Consider the following 21,943-nt stretch of genomic DNA (forward strand, 5'->3'; position numbering starts at 1 on the left):
GAAATTGGTCTGCAGTCAGTGGTGGGGAGAATAGAGTCTACAGGGTTCTGAAGACTGTCCAGTTTATTTATGCTGTATCCCCTTACTTTGGTTATTGTTGCTGTTAATGAAGCTGTGGTGAAAGAACTAGGATCTATGCATTCCTTTCCACATCCCCTGAAAAAAAGCCTTTAGGGACTCCCAGGAAAAACAAGCCTTATGCTGCTTTATGAAGATAGAAGACCCTGCTAACTGCTGTGAAGACATGGGAATTCTGTTGTCCTTGTTGTAGAACTAAAATGGTTATAAGAGTACAAGATGAAACAAAGAATCAGTGTTTGATGAATATATTATCTAAATTTCACTTTTTGTTCTTTCCTCTCTGCTGTACTGATATACGCTCTGGATTTCTAAGCAGAGATGTCAGTTTTAAATCTTAAGCACAGGAGGTAAGCCATGTGTTATGAATGGAAAAGTTTTTATATGATTTCTTGGAGCAGACTAGTCTTGAATTCAGTTGAAAGTAATTAAGTGTTCAAACTAGTTGTATTAAGCTGTACTTTGGCTTCATCTGAAGTAGGAATACCCTTGACTCTTGCAAGCTTTGCAGCATCTGTTTGTATTTGTCAGCTAACTAATTGCTTTCCCAATATGAATTTTTAAGGGGGAAGGGGGGGAGTTTCATTCAATGGGCATCGTTAAGACCTGCAAAGAGTGAAATAGACATGTTAGGCTCTAGGTTATTACAGGAGGATTTTTAGGCATGGTTGATGGTCTGGTTCTGCATCAGTTTCTCTCACGTTTCCTTCTAATGTTTGCTGATGTGGTTCTTTGCCTGGCAGAGACAGCACTGACATCAGTTTCTGAATGTTTGCCCTATTTTCAGATGTGTGTAAAGCACATTGGCTTTTGCTTGTACGTGGCTTTTAGCACTCATTCTGTCCTTGCTGTGCTCAAAGGAATAGCCTTGAACGGCGAGTGTTGCTGTGTTCTTACTAACTGTACTCTGTTGTAGTCTACTGATTAAGTTGCACCCTGCTTCTCTTGCTCCTTGCACTGGCTGGCTGTCCTAATTACCTTTTTCAAATCTGACAGCATATGAATTTGTGCTGGTCTCCAGGAAAGCATTCACGTTGTTCCTCTCACCAGAGCTGTGTATAAACAAAACTTCCCCTCTCAAGATTTTGCTCAGACTGTAACAGCTCCCCTTGTATTTGGTAGGTGTTTTGCCAACATGCCTCAAAGACACTCTGCACTGGGTACCACATAAGCCCCTTCAGGGCTTCTCTTCTTGCTAGTGTGAACAGATGTGTCATAAAATCTTGATGCTCAAAATGGTCTGGGAAGGACCAGGAGGGCATCATGTCTGTTAGTAAAGGACTGTCTTAACTCCCTCAATATCAGCCAGATAATTCCACACCCCAGTCTCGCTCCTCTGGCCCTCCTCAGTCTGTCAGCTCAGCAGAGATGAGGGTCTGCTTCACTAATATAACGGAGCTTGAAAGTCTTTCCTGTTAAATCAATTTAGAAATTAAATACTGTAAAATCTGTCATATGATTACAGTGCTGCTGTAAAAAAAAAAAAGGCTACGTTTAAATGGCCTTTAGTTATATGCATGGAAAATTAGAATAGATTTTAATAAATGGGGGATAATAAAACCAGCGAACAAGGAGAGGTGCTATGCTGGACCTTGTTCTCACCAACAAGGAGGGGCTCATGAGAACGTGAAGCTCAATGGCAGCCTTGGCTGCAGTGACCACAAAATGTGGAGTTCAAAATCCATAGGGCAGCAAGGAGGGCACACAGCAAGCTTGCTACCCTGGACTTCACGAGAGCAGACTTTGGCCTCTTCAGGGATCTGCTTGGTAGAGTAGCATGGAGTAAAAGCCTGAAGGAAAGGGGGACCCAAGAAAGCTGGTTAATATTCAAGGATCACCTCCTCCAAGCTCAGGAGCAATGTGTCCCAACAATGAGGGAGTCTGGCAAAAACAGCAGGAGGCCTGCACGGATGAACAAGGAGCTCCTGGACAAACTCAAACACAAAAAGGAAGCCTACAGAGGGTGGAAGCAAGGACAGGTAGCCTGGGAGGAACACTGAGAAATTGTCCAAGCAGCCAGGAATCAGGTTAGCAAAACTAAAGCCCTGATAGAATTAAATCTGGGCAAGGATATCAAGGGCAACAAGAAAAGCGTTTATGGGGACATTGGTGATAAAAGGAAGGCAAGGGAAAATGTGGGCCCTCTCTGGAAAGAAGCAGGAGACCTGGTTTGCTGGGATATGGAGAAGGCTGAGGTACTCCATGACTTTTTTGCCTCAGTCCTCACCAGCAAGTGCTGCAGCCACACCGCTCAAGTTGCAGCAGGCAAAAGTAGGGACTGGGAGAATGAAGAACCACTCACTGCAGGAGATCAAGTTCAAGACCATCTAAGGAACCTGAAGGTGCACAAGTCCATGGGACCTGATGGAATACATCCACAGGTCCTGAGAGAACTGGTGGATGAAGCTGCTAAACCACTCACGTTTGAGAAGTCATAGCAGTCTGGTGAAGTTCCCATTGACTGGAAAAGGGGAAAAGTAACCCCCATTTTTAAAAAGGAAAAAAGGGAAGACCTGGGGAACTACAGGCTGGTCAGTCTTATCTCTGTGCCCTGCAAGATCATGGAGCAGATCCTCTTGGAAACCATGCTAAGGCACATGGAAAATAAGGAGGTGATTGGTGACAGCCAACATGGCTTCACCGAGGGCAAGTCATGCCTGACAAATTTGGTGGCCTTCTACAAATGGGTTACAGTGTTGGTGGATACAGGAAGAGCATCTGATGTGATCTACCCAGACTTGTGTAAAGCTTTTGACACTAGTGTGACATCCTTGTCTCTAAATCGAAGAGGCACGGATTTGACAGACAGATAAGGATATTGGCTGGATGGTCACACTCACAGAGTTGGGGTAAAAGGCTTGATGTCCAAGTAGAGGCTACTTACAAGTGGTGTTCCACAGGGGTCATTGTTGGGACTGCTGCTTTGTAACATCTTTGATGGTGACATGAATGCTGGGGTTGAGTGCATCCTCAGCAAGTCTGCTGATGACACCAAGCTGTGTGGTGCGGTCAATACGCTGGACGGAAGCGAGGCCATCAAGAGGGACCCTGACTGGCTTGGGAGGTGGGCCCATGTGAACCTCATGAAGTTCAACAAGTGCAAGGTCCTGCACCTGGGTCAGGGCAACCCCCAGCATCAGTACAGGCTGGGCAGGGAACGGATGGAGAGCAGCCCTGAGGAGAAGGACTTGGGGGTGTTGGTTGATGAGAAGCTCAACATGACCTGGCAATGTGCGCTTGCATCCCAGAAAGCCATCCGCATCCTGGGCTGTATCAAAAGCAGCGTGGCCAGCAGGTCGCGGGAGGTGATTCTGCCCCTCTGCTCTGCTCTGGTGAGACCCCCCCTGCAGTGCTGCATCCAGCTGTGGGGCCACCAGCACAGGAAGGACACGGACCTGCTGGAGCGAGCCCAGAGGAGGCCACGGAGATGCTCAGAGGGCTGGGGCACCTCTCCTATGGACAGAGACTGACAGAGTCGGGGCTGTTCAGCCTGGAGAAGAGCAGGCTCCGGGGGGACCTCACAGCAGCTTCCAGGGCCTGAAGGGGCCCACAGGAAAGCTGGGGAGGGGCTTTGGACAGGGGCATTTACTGCTAGGACAAGGGGTGATGGCTTTAAACTGAGAGAGGGCAGATTTAGATTAGGTATCAGGAAGAAATTCTTTACCGTGAGGGTGGTGAGGCGCTGGCCCAGGCTGCCCAGAGCAGCTGTGGGTGCCCCATCCCTGGCAGTGCTCAAGACCAGGCTGGATGGGGCTGGGGGCACCCTGGGCTGGTGGGAGGGGTCCCTGCCCATGGCAGGGGGTTGGAACTTGATGGCCTTTAAGGTCCCTTCCAACCCAAACCATTTTGTGATTCTATGATTGATCATGAATGCCTGTAATACAAATTATGATGTTCTGTCCAAACATCACTTGGCATTGTCATTATCTAGCAAGAATCCTTATTTGTATCTTGCACATATTGTGGCAGAACCTTCTATTTATCTGACCTGGAAATTTTGCCTGAACAGGCTGTCTATAGTTTACATGCAGAATTGGCAGTTTTCTTTCTCCTCTTGGCAGATATTTAATAGCCACGTATTGCATTTCTATGCTAGTAAACCTTTATTATACAAAATGTACTAGAATGTTATGAAGAAATATCTTAAATAATTAAGTAGAAACTATGAGTGACAAAACAAATGAACAAAGTGCAATTTGAGCTGTGTTATTCTTTCCCTGTTCTATTCACTTATTTGCTAATTTGCTGAACTTACTGAACTGCAATGGGTCTTGCTGTGATTAGAGAGAATTTGCCAAGTTCCTTTGTAATTGTTTTTTTGCAATTAACTAAATAATAGAATGTTCAGTGTGTTGCTCTCTGGGGAAAGGAAAGGAGCGGGCAGGTGCTTTTGCAATAGGATTTCCACGTCTTCCACCCATTTCCCTGGAACTCACCAAGTATAAAAAGATCGATAGAACATGAGAGAGAGAGAGAGAGAGAGTGTTGCCTCAGGACTGGAAATGACAGAATTAACCTTCTCTTATGATTTGTTTGAGTTTGCTTAAAGTGCTTTTTATGCTGGTCCTGTTGTGGCTATTCTTTCTTTAAACCCCAAAGTCCCTAGGAGAACTTCAGAGAAATGCAGTGAAGACCCAAATGTATGTTCCTGTCTGCAGCCACCTCCACCCAGGGGAAATCCTTCACTCTGGGAGAATTCAACTGGGAAGATGCCCAGCAACATGACTGTGCTGGGAAGAGCGAAGGCAGGGGACTGAGCTGTCGTGGAGGGAGCAGCAAAATCTGGGTGAGGCTGGAGAGCAGCCCTGGCTTTGTTATTTCCTTTGACTTTTAGCACAAAAATACAGAGGAAGCCCTGGGAAGAGAGGAATGGTAAGCTTAACAGAGGCACAGTCCAGCTCAGTGGGAAGCAGGCACAGCTTGATGTAAGGGCAGAGTTTATGGAGCAGCAGAGGTGAGCAGGGCGGAGGTGTTGCCTAACAGTGGCAGCTGAGTGCTGAGACACAGTTGTCTCGCTGACCTCCCTCTGACTGTCCATAATTTAGTCCCTAGTCTCAAGAGGGTGCCTCATCCATCTGCTGGACCTGGAGTTCAAACTTGCCTTTTTTTAAAAAAAACTGTATTGTTGGCTAAAACCTTTTATAACGCATGTTAGGTCTGACGGTCAGGAGAAGACTCCTCACTTCACAGTATTTTAAAAGCTGAACTACTTCATTTCATAGTGAATCAAAAATGCCAGGGGTATGGGACTGCTGTTCTAAAAGGTGCTCTCATTGCAAGTATCGTGTCAGCAGTAAGGATGGTCTGGATTCAGAGAGAAGCTTGTGAGGAGTGAAAAACGGTACATTTCTAAGAGTGCTTTTGCAGACTGCCTGGTTGTGTCAGGGGGACAGGGGACAGCACTGGCTGCCTTATTTTGGAGGTCTAAACTAGACTTTTTATCTTCATTGTCTTTAATTCAGAACATTTCTCATTTGCCCATTTTGTCCAGCAATTCTTTAGCAAAGCCACTGTCAAAGCAAGTTAACAAATGCTAATACGGCTCTTAGGGTTACTTTTCAGCAGGATTACCAGCTAACAAGCTGACATTTGCAGTTTGCTCTGGTTGATTGTAGAACAGTTTTCCATGCAAGGGTGATTTACTGTTAGTTTTTATTCCTGGGATGTCACAGCAGTGGCTTCTCTGTGCATTTTACTTCGGCAAAACAGAGTGTACCTGTTTGTGTGGGGAGGGAAAAACACTATCATCTAAACACGAGAGCTTTAATAACTGTCTTGTCATGTAATTAAGAACTACCTGAATAGAATCATATGACTCATAGGATGGTTTGGGCTGGAAGGGACCTTAAAGACGATCAAATTCCAACCCCCTGCCATGGGCAGGGACCCCTCCCACCAGCCCAGGGTGCTCCCAGCCCCATCCAGCCTGGCCTTGAGCACTGCCAGGGATGGGGCACCCACAGCTGCTCTGGGCAGCCTGGGCCAGCGCCTCACCACCCTCACGGTAAAGAATTTCTTCCTGATACCTAATCTAAATCTGCCCTCTCTCAGTTTAAAGCCATCACCCCTTGTCCTAGCAGTAAATGCCCCTGTCCAAAGCCCCTCCCCCAGCTTTCCTGTGGGCCCCTTCAGGCCCTGGAAGCTGCTGTGAGGTCCCCCCGGAGCCTGCTCTTCTCCAGGCTGAACAGCCCCGACTCTGTCAGTCTCTGTCCATAGGAGAGGTGCCCCAGCCCTCTGAGCATCTCCATGGCCTCCTCTGGGCTCGCTCCAGCAGGTCCGTGTCCTCCTTCAAAGGATCAAATGAGAGATACCAAGCGTCTGAGAAATACAAACACTGCTTTGTGGTGCAACAGGCTGAAGTGCCCTGCCATGGGAAGTATGGCTAGTGCTAGATCCTGCGGTTTGTCTCTTATGCCTAGTTTACTGAATTCATTTTACTTTTTATTTTCATATTTTCACATATCATTATAAGTAATTGTGGGGGTGAAATTAAAACTGTTGATGCCTCTGTTTCTCTCTAATCCCAAATCCTCATTCAACTATAATTTAATCCAGTTGCCTCCGCAGCAAATGGCTGTGAGAGAGACATGCACACCAGTGCTGCTGAGACTGCTCCCTTTCCCACTTACCCCTGTCCCCTGTATGGCACCTCAAACTGCCGTGCTGACACTCCAGTGCTTATACCCCCATTTAATAGCATCCATCTTTTTCTGTCATTTATTCCAATATGTTTTGTTTGGTTTGATTTACATCAATGCTGTCAAACATGATCTCAGTGCGGAGAGCTTGCTGCATCTGCTTCTATTCCGTGTCCATCACTTTGCTGACAAAGGTACTTGGACTTGCAGCCTGGTGGGTTTTTCTATCCAGAGGCCTGTGGCAGCAGTAACATCCGTAGGATGGATTCCAGCCTTGAGTGTTTTAGTGCCAAACCGCATGAACTCTGTGGCATCAGTGGCTTATGCAGAGAGATCTCTTGCCCCAAGCCTCTGCTCCTTGTCTTCGGGTTGTTTGAACCAGAGGTGAAATCTGTTAGGTCATTGGGCTTTAAAATAATTCCTTCTTCAAACTTGCTGGCACTGTGGGGAAAAAAAAGAAGAAAAGGAAAAAGAAGAAAACAAAATTGGCTGTCATTTAGCTGTCCTCCTGCAGGAAAAATAAAAACTTTCCTTGGAGAAGGCTGGAGGGAGTTGAGGTCTTATATCTTGTACTTTTGCACATACTGCATGGCTGTGAAATCTCTGTGTCTTCATGGTATTTGTGAACGATAAGATTTCTTTTAAGCTATGTTGATAATACTCATACAAGAATCCTGTCCTAGCCAAAAGCTATTAAAGATGATGTTACATCTCAGAACATAAGCAGAAATACGTTGATTTGGTCCTAATGTGTTAAATAGCTCATTTTAGCATTTTTGCTCTCTTTATTTATAAAATGTATCAGCGAGGACAGCATAAAGTCCTAGCTGCATTTGGGAAAAGAAAATCAGACTTGCAAAAGAGATGTCTCTACAGTATCTGCTGACCTGCCACCATTTAGGAGGAAAAAGCAGCTGGTATTACCGTGGTTTTTTTCCAGTGGGATACATAGCGCTCCACTATTTTTTGTGTTTTCATGGGCTATATGGCTTCTAATTCTAAACAGTGCTAATTAGATGGGGGTTTCTCAAGGCTGTAAGACCTGTGAGATATTTGCTTGAAGTCTGTTAGAAGGCCAGATGGTCCTTTTCCCCCTTCCAACTCCGAGTTGCATTCAGTGATGTTTAAAACACATTGCTTTCAGTTTGTCAAACCAGCAGTGGGTGAGGTGTGTGGCTGCAGTGCTGGGATGGAGTGACTTTGGTTTGTATGACTGTGGAGAGAGCAAAGGCCCAGGGATGAACGGACTGACCAAGCTGGAACTCCTGCCTTAGGGCTGGGCCATACTACGTAGAGCTGGACTGAAGGTATTTGATGTATTCCTTTTAAAAGAAAACAGCAAGTATTTTTACACATTTCAGTTGTAATGGAAACAGTACAATCTTTCTAATGAAGCCAATGAATTTGGGATAGCTGCTGCTTACTGTTACCTTTTCTATTTTACAATGCTATCCTAAAGTTATCCAAACTATTTATGTACCGCTTACTGGTTTCTGACACATGCCCCTGAGAGGGTACGCTTGTATTTTTTACCTTTAAGTCTAAAAATAGTTTGGTTATGTTCTGATTAAGAAGAAACAAAAAGTTTTTGTCCTCAGGTCGGAGTGTAATCCTTGGGAAAGTTGTTCCCACGCGGCTCTGCGAGGAGCAGTGCTTGCACCATGACGGCAGGCAGGGCCTGATGCGGCAAGAGGCTGCCGCTGCTTCAGCATTGAGGGGTTCAATTTGCAGTAGCTGTCAAAACAAGCCGACAGTCCCAAGTCCCTTGAAGCCAACAAGTGCTACAAGTGGCTTGGGTGAGGCTCTGGGGGCAGGCCCGGCGTGCCTGACGGCTCTGTGGCACGAGAGAAGGCCGCGTGCGCTTGCACCCCTTCCCCGAGGGGCCCGTCTGAACCTCTAGGCACCTCAGTACTTCTAGAAATTTCCCCCTCGCCCTTTGGAAAAGCCAGGACCGTCTGGGGAAGCGCAGAGGGAGCCAGCGCCGGGGGAAGAGGCGCAAGGTGTTGGCACCGGAGGCCCGGGAGCAGCGCTTCGCTGCCACGCTAGGCGCCCGGGGCCAGCTCCCCCTCGGGCCACCGTGGCGGGAAGGTGCTGCCGTGAGGGAAGGGGGCAGCGTCCGACGCCGGCTGGGGGACGCCCGCCCTCCGCCCCACGCGGCCCCGCGCCGCCATGTCGCAGCACGGGTGGCGGTGGCGGTGGCGGCGAGGCGCGGCTGCCGGGGCAGCGGGCGGCACCACGGGCTGCGCGGCCCGGGCCGAACCGAGCGGCCGCGGGGGGCAGCGGGGCCGGGGCGGTGCTGAGGGCCGGCGGCGGGCGGGGCGGGGCGCGGCGCGGCGCGGCGACGCCAATGGGAGCGGGCGGGCGGTGTCGGGCGCGGGGGCGGTGGAGCCTCTCGGCGAACAAAGAGGGAGCGAGCGGCGCGGCGGGAGGAGGAGGGGGGTGCTGGCCATGCGGGGCCGGCGGCCGGGCCGCGGCTGAACAGGGGGGCGAGCGGGCGGGCGGACGAGCAGCGCGGGCGGCGGCGCTCCATGGCCGGTGGGTCGGGGTGAGGTGAGGCGAGGCGGCATGGCGGGCGTCAGCTACTCGCCGCCCTGGTGGGTGAGCCTGCTGCACCGCCTGCCGCACCTCAGCCTGCGCTGGGAGCTCACCGCCGCCGACTTCCGACCGCACGACGCCGAGTACCAGCAGGTGGGTCCGTGCGCGGGGGCTGGGGGGGGGTATTGGCGCACCCGTGGGCCGCCTGGGGCAGGGGGTGCGGAGGGGGGGGGGCCCTCGGGTGGGTGTCTGTGGGCGGCCCCTCGAGTGGGTGTCTGTGGGCGCCGTGGCCCCCCAGTCGCCCGCCCCGTGAGGGGCAGGTGTGGGGCCGGCTCCCCGCTGGGCGGGAGGCGGGGTGAGCGGGATCCCCGAGCTGCCCCCTGCTTGCTGGAAGCCCCGGTTCTTGGTAGAAGGTGAAAGGACCCCCGGGCCGGGCCCCGCGCAGCCCCCGCCGGTAACCGGCTCCCGCCATCGGCCCGCAGCGCCGCGCCAGCACCGGCTGTTGCCGCCGGGCAGCGGGGGATTCGGTGCCCGGGGGCGCCGTTAGCATCAAGTGCAGGGGAAGGTGCTCGCACAACACTTATGTGCCGCTGCTCAGCTTTTTTTTTTTTTTTTTTTTTTTTTTTAAAATGCTGCTTAGCCTGTATCCTGTGCTTGGTTGGCTTGGCTTGTAATTAAAATGATTGTGGAGTGAATCTGTGTGCTCTGACATCTGTGTTTTCTGCTGTCGTCTTGGAACAGAGCTGCAGTGGCTCTGCTGCCTCGTTTTGCCACGGTCTCTGGTTTTGAAAACACCATTTTGCTTTTCTGAACATACTTGCGGTGTCCTATATACGCAGCCTGCTGTCATGCACGTGGGCAGAAACGCCAGGGCATCTGAACGGTTCTCATTTATCCTACAAGTAAAAGGTGTTGAAAATACTTCAGGAAGCAGCATGGTTTGCCTTTTAGCTTTACGCAGGTGAACAGAGCTCTGAGCTGAAGCTAGAGCAAAACATGAGCAGTGTGTTTAAAGACCAATGGGGGATACAAAGAAATATCTTTAAACCTGTAAACAAAACAGGCTTTTGACCTAACTTTTGTATTTGGGGCTTCAGTTTGTTAATGTCTTCTAGCTCCCTTGGCTCAGCAGAGTTCAAGATGGCCACACGCAGATGTAACGCTGCACAGCAGTTTAACCGTATTTCCATGACCTCAGAGGGTAGCTGCTTTTAAAACAAGGGATACAAGATGCTGAAGATCACAAGTTAAGAGGTCATGGAAGGATGTTCTTGGGAGCGTGTTATCATGAAACAAACACTCGTTGACCTTTGAATAGAGAGCAGATGTACGTTTTTTTCACTTAAATTGTTTAAAGGCTCTCCTCACAGAAATCTGGGGCTGTGTTCGTTTGTCCGATAATTTTTCTACAATTAAAATTTTCTGACTTAAAGCCTTCTGCTGTCCTTCTGTGTAGCTGCCTCCCCTCCCTTGATGATATTAAGGACTTCTTGCACAGCAGTAGATGGCCTTTAAAGTCTTAGCATCAGCTTGCGAGAGGATGTCTTATCAAATCCAACCCTGAACGTCTGGATTACCGAAGTGTCTGTTGTCAGGAGGGTTGTTGGAGCAGCAGCAGCTTTGCTGGTTTCGGCGTTGGTGAGGGACAGCAGGCAAGCTCCAGTAACGCAGCCATGGTATCGGTGTCGCCGGTTACATAACGAAGCTGCTGTGGCTCTGCAAGTTGACTTGGGAGTTCGTAGCCACGTAGATTAATTCTAATGCAGTGAAACAGGGAAACTTAATCCAGGAGCGGGAACTGTAATGCTAAATGCTCTCTCATGCTTTAAATTGTTCCGAAGGCCTTTTGGTTTAAATTCTAGCATTTTCTGTTAGCTTTGTTATGATTTTTCATCTCTTGCTCTAGTTTGCAGCCTATGCTGGCATAGTCTCCCCTTTTCTTTGGGAACCTTTTGTATTTAGTGGCCAAGATCGTATCTGTCCTGAAAATAAGAAAGTCTATTTCTTAATTGAAATTATGCTTATTTTTTCTCTTCTTTGTAGGTCTTATTGGCACAAATTGTGTGTATTTCTGTTTTCTGTTCCATTAGTGGTTGATACCTTGGTTCTTAAGTATAAACTGTTAAACTGCATGCTTGTGTTTGGGTTCTGCAGTGGCTGAAGAGATGTCATTGGGGGATGCTAGCTGGGAGCTTGTGGGGATGGGAAAGGGCAGAGTGTCCCTAGTAAGGAAGGATTACCTTTACTAAACTGAAAATACCTCTTAAGTTTCCATGACTTCAAGTCATTGAGTAGCTAGACCGTTGTCATAAATAAGCATATGGCAGGGCTCAGTGTCCATTTTCACTCTGATTTGTTATGGGGAAGGAAGCAGCGTGTCCTTTCTGATTCTTCACTGCCTCTAGAAAAGATTTCCCAACCCATGACCAAGAAAAAACATTTCTCTCCTTAGGAAACTGTTTTCTTTAGTAACATCTTCGTGAAGACCTACTTTTTTTTTTTTTTCCTTGTACTCATGTTTTGATGATAGGGTTTGAACTCGTGCATCAACTGAACATCCCATTTCAACAAAAAGTGAAATACAGTGGCTTGGATTTGAATGTCGTCATATCACTTGTTGTTCCCGCAGGTGAAGAGGCTGCTGATTTAACAGCCTTTCCACCTCCACCTAGCAAGGATTACTGTAATGTGCAAGCCCCTATTCCACTGAAGCAGCAGACATGCTGTTGTCCCCTGAAACCTGCCTCAAGCACATGTAGCTCACAGATAAGCACATGCTGCTGGTCTTTGAAGTCTAGGTCTTTGTTTTGTCTTCTGGGACCCTGGATGGTGGGGAATATCAGAAGGATATAGATCTAGTGGCTAGTTATGATGTTCTGTCACATGTAGTCTCTTACGTCAGAGCAGGAGGGACACCCACTGTGCACAAGCCTGTCTCAAGGTGGCTGTGTCCATTGTGTACACCAACCTACAGGGGCTTCCTTCTTTTGTCTGAGAGCATGAGAAAAACTTATGGCAATGTTGCTGCCAGGGGCTGAGATCAATGCAGCTGCAGGCTTTGGCTGCATACCTTCTTCACCTGAATTGGTCTCTAAAATGCTCTCTTGGTATTACTTACTACTTATCTTCTCACGTTAGGTTGGAACAGTGTGTGCAAGTGTGGAGGAACAGAACAGGTCATTCCCTTCTGGACAAGATTCTTTAAAAATGTCTATGTATACGTATGTTCTTCAGATGCTTCACTTCTCTCGTGGCAAGCTGTGGACAGCAGTACAACTAGTTGTTTCCTTTTTCTGGGAGAATGGGGGTGAGCTTCAATGTAGAATGAGCTGGGGTTGTGATCCTTCTTCTCCAGGGGGGTTGGCATGCTGGTGAGTCCTGTCAGAGCTGCTTCCTTGTGCTTCTTGCAGGGCTTGCTTCATAGGGTCATCCCTATAGAGGATCTTATCAGACCAGTTCTTTTCCTAATCCTCCCATGAATCATTTGGGTTGAAGATATCTTGATATGAACAGTTTTGTTCTGGCTGTATTCTCATCTGAGTCATACTGCAGTGCTCTGCAAAGCCTTTTCATTGTATAGTGAGTCACAAACTGGAGTGAAGGGAATGTAAAAATGGAGCAAAGCTCGTGCTCCTTCTGATGGCATCATGCTGATACCAGTTCTGGTCTCCATGCCTTTTCCTGCTGAATAAATGATGATGATCTTACCAGTACTGTCCACTTACTTTCCAATTCAGTTAATTGGAACAGTAAGATGGTCCTGAGACTGCTGCTGTGCTAGTTTAATCTGTTTAGTAATACAAGTACTTCGACTTGTGACTTAGTTGCATGGCATTGAATGCGCTTCATTTCTCAGGGTAGAGTTGCTTAAGAGCCTTGAGGTAGTGTGGAGGCTACATGCTGGAAAGAAATAGAAAAGCTGAATAGCTTTTTAATTCAGCACAACAACAGGTAATGGAATATCTGCTTGAGACTCTGGTACCAAAAGAAAAGGAGCCTACAACATTTTATTGTAGCCCTTAAGTCTCACTGTATGCTGGAAAGTGTACTATAAACAGTGAAGAAGGGGCTGTAAAAGCTAAGCTACAGAGCACCTTGACTCTAATTTCTGCTTTTCTTGATTGCTGGAAAATGGCAACATTGACCTGAATCTGTGTAAACACATGGGTTATGTGTGAATCGGGTTAGAATAAAGCAAAATTATCCAGCATCTGTGAAATTGTTTCCTTGCACCACACTCATGCTTTTGCTGTGAGTCAGAACTGCAAATGCATGGGTAGTCGGTGTAATGGCAACTGTATGTGCTTTGGAAAAAGACTGGATGATTGATTCATGCTAATTAAAATGCAGAACCAAGCTAAAGGAAGCATTGATAAGAACAGGGGTATGTTCTAGTCCTTGGTTTTGAGATGGTCTCTTCAGTGTTGTCACCCAGGAGTTTGCTATTTTGCTATCATACATCTGTCAGTGCTTTTGTGTTGTAACATTCTTTTTTCTACTGCTATATGTGTGTTGGGGGGGACCTAGCAGTGAAAGGTGCTGTGTAAGCCCAATGATGCTTCCCTTTTTTTGGCTTGCAGACTCTAATCCAAGGCATGTGTGTTTGAACCTGTAGCCAAAGGTTCAGCAAGGAATTGATTCTGTCAGGTACTTTCTGGCTCTGTGAGGCTGTTTCCCTACACATAACAGCTAATGTCATCTTTGGAAGTATTTCTTGGCTGGAGAAGCATGATGGAGCCTAAACTGCCAAAAAACTTGGATTATAGAGATTGTTTTAGAACTTCCTCTACTGTACTGGCGTCTTATTTCAATTTTGAAACCAAGAGTCTTTCTGCAAATTGGAAACATGTGTATTAGTCAAGTTGGATGACGTGTTTTTGTCTAGTTGGCTTAAACTCAGAGGGTAATGTGCCTTTCTTAAAGGGGTTAGAATGAAGGGTTCTTTCAAGAATAAGTGGACCACTTCCAAGGTCTGATCAGCTATCCTGCTGTAGCACTAGTTTGCTCATGTTTCCAGAAGGGTTGGGTGACCCTGATTAGTAGAATGCAATGTTTTCTAATTAAACTAAAGTTGCTTTTAGGTTTTTAAGAACTGAGAGTAAATCCCCTCTTCCCTTTACTCATTGGTCTCGGTTGTATGAGTAACCACACAGTAATGCCTCTTATCAGCAAATTGGTGCTGTAGTCTGATTCCTTTTCCTTGATCTGGAAGAGCCTTTAACAGGGAACTGCAGCATAATGGATAACCAAAAATTTAGAATAAAGACAATTTCTTTTTTACCAGAGATGGGCATACAACGGCTTCTGTTGACCATACATCCAGTCATGCAGCAGCATATGGTATGCAGACAGGCAGAAAATCAACCTTTGCCAGCTTTCTGTCTGCAGCCCTACTTTTTTGCTGACCCATGCTGTGCTGCTACGTTTTCAGATGGTCTCCTGAGAACTGGCAGTATCTGGAAACCCTGACTGTAGATTACCTTACTCTGGTCAAAAAAAGTTAACTGTTCTCAATGTAAGGTTTTAGCAGACCAAAGTACACACAGAGGGGTAAAAGGTGACTTGGAGAAATGTGAAACACGTTGTAGGGGGAGGAGAGAAGGAGATGCAAGTGAGTGTGCAAAGATGTAAACCATGCTTGCTTTGTCTGGGTAGGATCCTTAAAGTTAATCCTGCACAGAGAAGGTGCTTTTGCCAGGCCTTCTGAGCTTCTCGGTCTTGGGAGACCTCTGTGCGGCATATGGCGCTCTGAAGGTATCATGCTGGTCTTAGCTGGAAGAGCAGAATCAGAGTTAAAAACATTAGTCTGGTCAGGTGGTGGCCTGCCACTGACGCCTTGGTGCATCTGCACCAAGGCATTTGTCCTCTTAAATCCTATTTTATTTTTTTTAATGAGAGTTTAACAGCTTATGTCTCCTGGTGTGGAGGTTGTCAGGTAAATCTTGGGGTAAGCATGTACCTCCTCTGTGCGCTACCTGAATGTTGCACTTACCCTGTATGTACACAAGTGTTTTTTATCAGTTTGGAGGAGCTGACATTAAAGAACCTTAGTTTTGTATTTGCTTTGGAAAAAGGGAGTCAAAACAGGAACTGAAAATGCAGATGAGGGTTTGTAACCTTCAGTTTGCCACCAAAACGATGCAGGTACTTAAGAAGCTTATCTTGGTGTCTAGCTGCAAAGCCTGATCACTAGTGTTCTGGAGAAAGGACTATTCAAAATTAGTTTAGTCTTACCATCTCATCCCTTTATATTTTTTGTTTTCCCCCTTCCCCTCAATTCTTAATGCCTCTTTGAGTAGAGGAAAAATCCTCACTCTTCAGGTTAACAAAAAGCCTTTGTTTAAATGCAGATTCAATAAAACAAGCAGTGCTTCAAGCAGATGTTGGTGTGGAGTTTTAATGCTTCGTATTTTTCATTATTAGGGAAAGTGAGAAATTCTTACCTAGAAAAACATATCCCATTAGGCATGACTGGAGATTAAGGATGGGAAGTCAGGTGCTTTCCTCTGATTCAATCCCAAAGCTTTGAATGTGGATTTAGGGAGCTGTGCCACAAGTAGTCTTGATCGCTTACTTGTATTTTGGTATTAGTTTTAATTCTGAGCCTGTAAACAAAAACCTGTCTGTTGAGAATGAGAGATACAAAAGTTACGTGCCCCTGTCACATCAGGTTTCTTGACTTATGTGTCTTCAGAACAGACAGTTGGAGGGACAAGCACCCTCCAATCCCTTGGCATTTCTTTCCTTTTTTTGTTTGTTTTTTTTGGTTTTTTTTTCTCCTTTTAGGGCAAGGCTAGTTTTACAGCCCCCCCCCCCCCCCCCCCCCCCCCCCCCCATCAGCACACTTGCTGATGGAAAGGGTGAAGTCTAAAATCGGTGATCGTGCTCTTTGTGTTGATGTGGCAGAGCTTGCCTGGTCAGCTCCTTTCTGGGGACAGTTCTGTACCTGTAGGGATCAGCACGCTGGAGACTAACCAGTGATGGCTAATGCTTCTTCTGAGGTTGTTCTTTATTTTCTTTGATGTCAAGTGAATAGGCTTGGGTGGCTGCAGGCAAGCACTGAGTAAGATGGTGCTCACTCGTAATTGTCTTGAGATGGAGGGGAGTCAGCATCTTGTTTGCAACTAAGCTCTTGATGATTGTCATTTCTCCTCTTGATTCTGTTTTATCTTTCAGTAATAAACCTTCCACCAGTTAGGCTGAGATTTCCCATTCCCCTTGAGTGGGTAGGAGAACTTGGCTTGTTTTCAACTGAATGTAATTCCCATAGCTGGGGGAAGGGACGTGATGTCTGGGAATTTATTTGCTCTGAGATTCAGATGAGACTTGAGTAACTTGAGACTTGGAATATATCAGGATTACCTTCTGTACTGAACTCTAATTCTCACTTTTAAGACATAGATAAGACTCAAAATACTCAAACATGCTGATATATGCTGGAGAGTTGTCTCTAATAATAAGAAAATCAAAACCCAGTAACCCTGCTCCTCTCTCAGCAAGGCTTGTCTGTACTTTCTGGGTATGTCATCCTACCAGTTCTTTGTTTTAGCTGATGATGAGAATTAACAAGACAGGTGAGCCAAAATCAAGGAGGATCAAGTTCACACAAGATTTTTCGTCCTGGAGATGCACTTTCAGATGACAGTAGTTGTATTGCAGTGGTGAAAAAACAGGAATTGGTTATGTTTATCCACAAGCCAGAAATAACTTCTGCTGTATGGTGAAGGGGTCTGCAGGTACCTAGTGGATAGTCACTGTGGGACAATCCATGCTGATGCTATTTCTTTTTCCTAGTTAATTTAATATAGTAAGAACAAAACACTGCAAACCTTTAATTTCAAACTTCTTTACATTTCTGTATAACGAGCCACTTGTCATTTTTGAATTTGATCTTGTAATTGTGAGCGCTAACATTTGGTAAGCCACAAATGTGTGTTTCCTTCCAAAGTAGTCATTTGTGCGCTTACAGCTGCAAGGCTGTTCTCTTTCAAAAAAAAAAGTAGGTTAGCGTGCAGTACACAGACACAGCAGTTGGTGTAACTCAGTTGTATTACCTGTACCAATTTCCTTCTCTAAACACTTGGATATGAGGGTGACGTTTGTAATAATGTGTGCTTTCACGTGGTTATCGGGTTGCTTGCTTCAGCAGATATAATATGTGCCAGACTTCTTCTTAAGTTTTTATTTTAACAAATGAACATTTTTTTTCCAATAGTAAGAGCAGCATTGAAATCATCCAGGGAAAAGAACTGACAGTCCCCTTCACCCTCACTTAAACTGGAGCTGCACCCTCAGATTGTGATTTCCTCAGTAGGTGCTAAATGCTTTTTCTGGCAGACTTCTCAGAATGGTGCCACACGTGCATATGCATCAAAGTCCTTTGTAGTGTGAAATTAGGGATGAAAGATATTGCTAATCAGTCCTAACAATGCTGGATTTATTCCTGGACGAGGGGAAATGGGAATGTGGGGAATGGATGTTTCACAAATGTATAACACATTCAGACACGTTGTTGTGCCAGTGTTGGTGTCTGTGCATGGACACCCTTTTCAGTCTGTAAAATGCTGCTGTTCATGCAGGGAATTTAAACAAGCCTTCTATTCAACACCGAAATTCAAAATAATGCCAAAATCCAAATGGAGGCACTTCAGTTGCATAATAGTGTCTGTTACAAGGAAGGCTCAGTGCAGTAGATGATGTAATGCTCCTGAAGATAAGGCCCAAGCTGGGGGGGAGAGAGAGAAGAGGGTGTCAGTGAAGGAACCAAGAGTATTGGTACTGGTGTCAGAGCTATCCATAGGGTGTTATTAGCAAACCCGAGTAATTCCAAAGGTGATTGGGTTCCAACTGTACATGTGGAAAAAATGACCCATTGCTTGGTACTGCCTGTTTTCTTTGATAATTATAATTGCTTTAGTGTTACATAGTAGATTTCAGAATTATCTGGTGGGCAGAGTATGACCTCACCGTACTTCATGCTCTTGGAGTAAACTTTCCTGCAGTTTAACTGTGTGCTCAAGTTCCTGTAGCTGATAAACCGGTAGTTTTGATACTTGCTGTAGTACCAAAGAGATGCTTTCTGTTGCAATGCTGAAATTGTCGTGCTTTGCATCAAGGCTGTGGCTGTTGCCTTGCTATTTAAGTGCTGGTTGTAACAGATGATGTTACTGTTCTGAGGCCTCTGGCAGTTTGTTATTCTCCTTCCTTCCTAAAATGATGTTTAGTATATACTTATTTTTTTCAGTTTAGGAATAATCCTCCTTTATGTTGCTTCCTTGCTGCAAGTGCCTCTGTACTCCGTTCTTAGACTGGCACGGTCAGAGGGGTGGCATATGATTGCCTCCTCGCATACAGCCCCCCTGCCCCCTTTCTCCCTTGTTTTACAGTATTCACTCCAGGAAATGCTGAGAAAGTAGAGAGTAATGGAATTCATGAAATTCAAGCTGTGCTTCAATGAAAACGTGTTTTCAATTTCTGCCTCCTTGGGAGCCTGAGACTGAACTGTAATTGTTGGCGCTGGGTGGGGGCTGGGGCCGTGGATGAATGAAAGCCGTGGAGTCAGCGCTCTGCAGAGCCTCTCGCCCGGCATCTCGCCGCTTCTCGGCGTTCAAAGGCTGGTGTGTGCTTTGTGGCAGCTTCAGGAAGCGTTTTTGTATTCAGCTGTCCAAAAGGCCTAGGCGTTTTCCTGCTGGGTTTGATCTGGCTGTCATGGTCTGAATGACAGTGACACGTTGGACAGGAACATGATGGGGGATGCATCAGCTGGGGGTGGTTTATCCCCCCTCTCTGCTCTTGATCCTGCTCACGCTGTCCTTTGAGTGTCCTGCTGCTGATTAAGGGTGAGAATTATAATGGTGACTCAAAAGCCTTTGGTAAAACTCATTAATTCATTCCTCCTTTAATTAGATACCCAGCCATGGACTTATAATTATGCAGCTGTAATAAGCTGTGCTGCATCAATTGCACAAATCGTAGATTTTTGGCGAATGCAGATGTGGCGAGCCTTTACTCGGTTTGGCTTTTGGTGAGGAACGTGGAAAGGCAGAGAAATGAAGCAATTAGCCGAGAGTGCGTAGCGGCTGACTTCTGGCTGTATCTTGCCTTGTGGTGTTGAACTAAGAGGAAAGGGTGGAGTTGTCCTGCTTATAAATATTTCTTTTCCTAGGGAGGTGTAATAATGTAACTTTCAAGGAGAGAAAAGAGGAAGGAGAATCTAATGAAAAGTTACACAAGCATCTTTTCTTAAAATTTTAGCACCTGAGGGAATTGTGCTTTTGGAGTAAGAATGTAACAGGAGCAGTTGCAGGCTCTGCAAACAGTGCCCCTTCTGCTGTTGGGAAATTGGGGAACAGCTGAAAGTACCAGGTACATTTTTTTTTTTTTTTTTTTTTTTTTTTTGTCTTCTGGGGTGGGAGGCAGGGGGGAAATGAATAGTAAACTTCTATTATTCTGTAATCTCTTCTTGTTTCTGAAATACAAAGGAAGGTAATTTTCGGAACTAATTTATGTGGGTAAACCCCAGCAACAGATGACTGGGGTCTTCTGAGAGAAGTTTGTGCTACTTCTGGTATCTTTGAAATACTTGAATACTTGTGTGACTTCCCGCCACCCCAGAAGTAGAGGGAAGGCTGGAAGGACTTGTTATTTCTACCCTATTGCAACTCACTTGTTACGATCACCGTAGATGCAATGGTAGACCCTGAAAACATCATCTCCATTTAGCTTTGGACTGACAGACTGTCAGGTGCAAGCAATATCAAAAGGCACAGACCTAGGGAAAGGCTAGGGATGGAGACTGCTGGCTGTCAGTAGGCTTGCATGGATACAAATAGAAAGACAGGCTTGCCTTTTTTTCTTAGGATTTGCACTTGAGTAAGGTTAGACAGACTGCCTTGGACTTGAGTAAATGTGAGCTGTTGCACAGGACTAGATTGGAGGTGCTTCTAGTCAATGGCAAGTATTAATGTTCATGCTCCCTTAAGAGGGAAACCGTTTCACTTGTAGTAGGAGGCAGGGGAAAAAAATGGATCAGCTGTGTTTTAGGTCTTTTTCTGTCTGAATTTAGTGGAAAGCACAGATAACGCATCCAGTGAGAATGGAATGATTTGCTTGACACTTTTCCTGTAGCAAAACAGAAGTCTTTAGATGAGAGTGCTATTTTCAAAGCACTGTACAATGCTTCCGGTGTGCCTTAGTATTTCAAAAAGTGACCGATGTCTTCTGCTTGTCCTTCTTTTCCTCTCCCCATGCACTTTGAGCTACTGCCAGCTTATGAGACTGAGTAGTGCATAGAGCTTAGGTAGGACAGGGTTTCATCCTTTGTGAGGCCAAATACGCTGGATCACTGGCTGTTCTTTATAAGAATTTTGGATATATACATCTACAGGCTAGACAACGGATGTTGAGTCAACCTCAGTAGACAAATCAGTGGAAGCAACAAATTTACATGGTTAAAATAGCCTTTCATTCTCATAAGGACCAACCAGGTAAAGATGCTGGTAAAGTTCTTGGCTGGTCTTGGAGACCATGTTCTGGAGCAGTTTGAGTGCTCTAAGGGTGACCCTCTTGATCGCTGCAGGAGTTGTTTTTCGACCTTTTTCAGATTGACATGCTGCAAGTTAAAATCTCTTCAGCATTTTAAATGCTTTAATATTAAATGGTAAACTAAAGGTGATGAATGTGAAATGTGTCTAATGCTGTTGACAAAATTCTCTGTGTGAACAAATGGTATTCTGGGATGTACTTCCAATGCCTGTGCATTACAGGCAGCCCTTGGAGAAGCCATATGAGTGATAGTAGATGCTGGGAGCATTCTGCTGAGGTGTAAATAACAAGATTGGACAGTTTAGGCTAGCTCTGCTGTTTTTATTAGTGTAGCTTAGCTTTTGCCTCGGGTGACATGGAGGTTATGGAAGAAGGAGGAAGGGACAAACTGTGAGCTTGCCTCCTCTCCCAGCAGAAGATGATGAGAACATGTGGGGATCTTGTTACCCTAATGCCCCTTTGGTGTGTTAAGATACAAATACATGGACCTGAAGAATTAAGTCTGAAATTCTTCCAGGGGCAGCTGCTTGCTGGGTCACATGTGTGTCTCAATCCAGTGCCCTTTCAGCCTTTTTGGTGTTTGTGTATTTGTTGCAACTCTTAAAATTTAGTTGGCTTCTATAGTGTTTTATTGCTGTTAATTTTGTTCTCCAGAAAATGTTGCTCTGAGAAGCTGCTTCTTGCCTTATTACTGCTCCCAAATACTTTTTAGTTATCTGCTAGCTATTGTGTCTTCTGCCTGTGATTAAGCCACCTCTTAATATGTTCCCAGTGCTGAAGAGGACTGCAGATCCCAGTTTGCTTGGTGAGTAGATCTGAATCATCTTCTGCTGATGTCAGCTGCACTGCAGCCTGGGAGAAGATACTCTTCTTGTACCATAGCAGGGGCATTTCCAATAGGTGAAATGTAGTTCTGCAGGAATAACCTATGACCAGGACTTCCAGCACTGACTTTAAGTATCAGGCTTAGTTTACTTGTGCTGGCTTCAGTAAGTGATCTTGATTATTTGGTGTAATAAATGAAATGTAAGGTTCCTAAGAAAGAACCAGTTTCAAGGATAGGCCTTGAATGCTCATCAAAGTTTGAGTTCAAACCAGGCATGTTTGTTTGTTTTTCCCCTCCAAAGCTGAAATTTGCTATTTGATGT

The 21,943-nt window shown here is 45.9% G+C and overlaps 1 protein-coding gene across 3 annotated transcripts in view; it reads left to right on the forward strand.

Moving 5' to 3' along the window:
* The first annotated feature begins 9,146 nt into the window (after positions 1 to 9,146).
* TTYH3 (tweety family member 3) overlaps positions 9,147 to 21,943 on the forward strand; it is a 79,868-nt gene continuing 67,071 nt past the window's right edge. The window contains exon 1 of one of the 3 annotated variants that reach the window (XM_080382430.1): positions 9,147 to 9,404. In XM_080382430.1, coding sequence (XP_080238556.1) covers positions 9,282 to 9,404 — 123 coding nt within the window. In that variant the 5' untranslated portion in view covers positions 9,147 to 9,281. The remainder of the gene's footprint in view (positions 9,405 to 21,943) is intronic. The other 2 variants (XM_080382428.1, XM_080382429.1) reach the window with 2 other exon arrangements.

The sequence above is a fragment of the Falco punctatus genome (genome assembly GCF_963210335.1).
Source record: "Falco punctatus genome assembly, chromosome: 4".
Lineage (NCBI taxonomy): Eukaryota > Metazoa > Chordata > Aves > Falconiformes > Falconidae > Falco > Falco punctatus.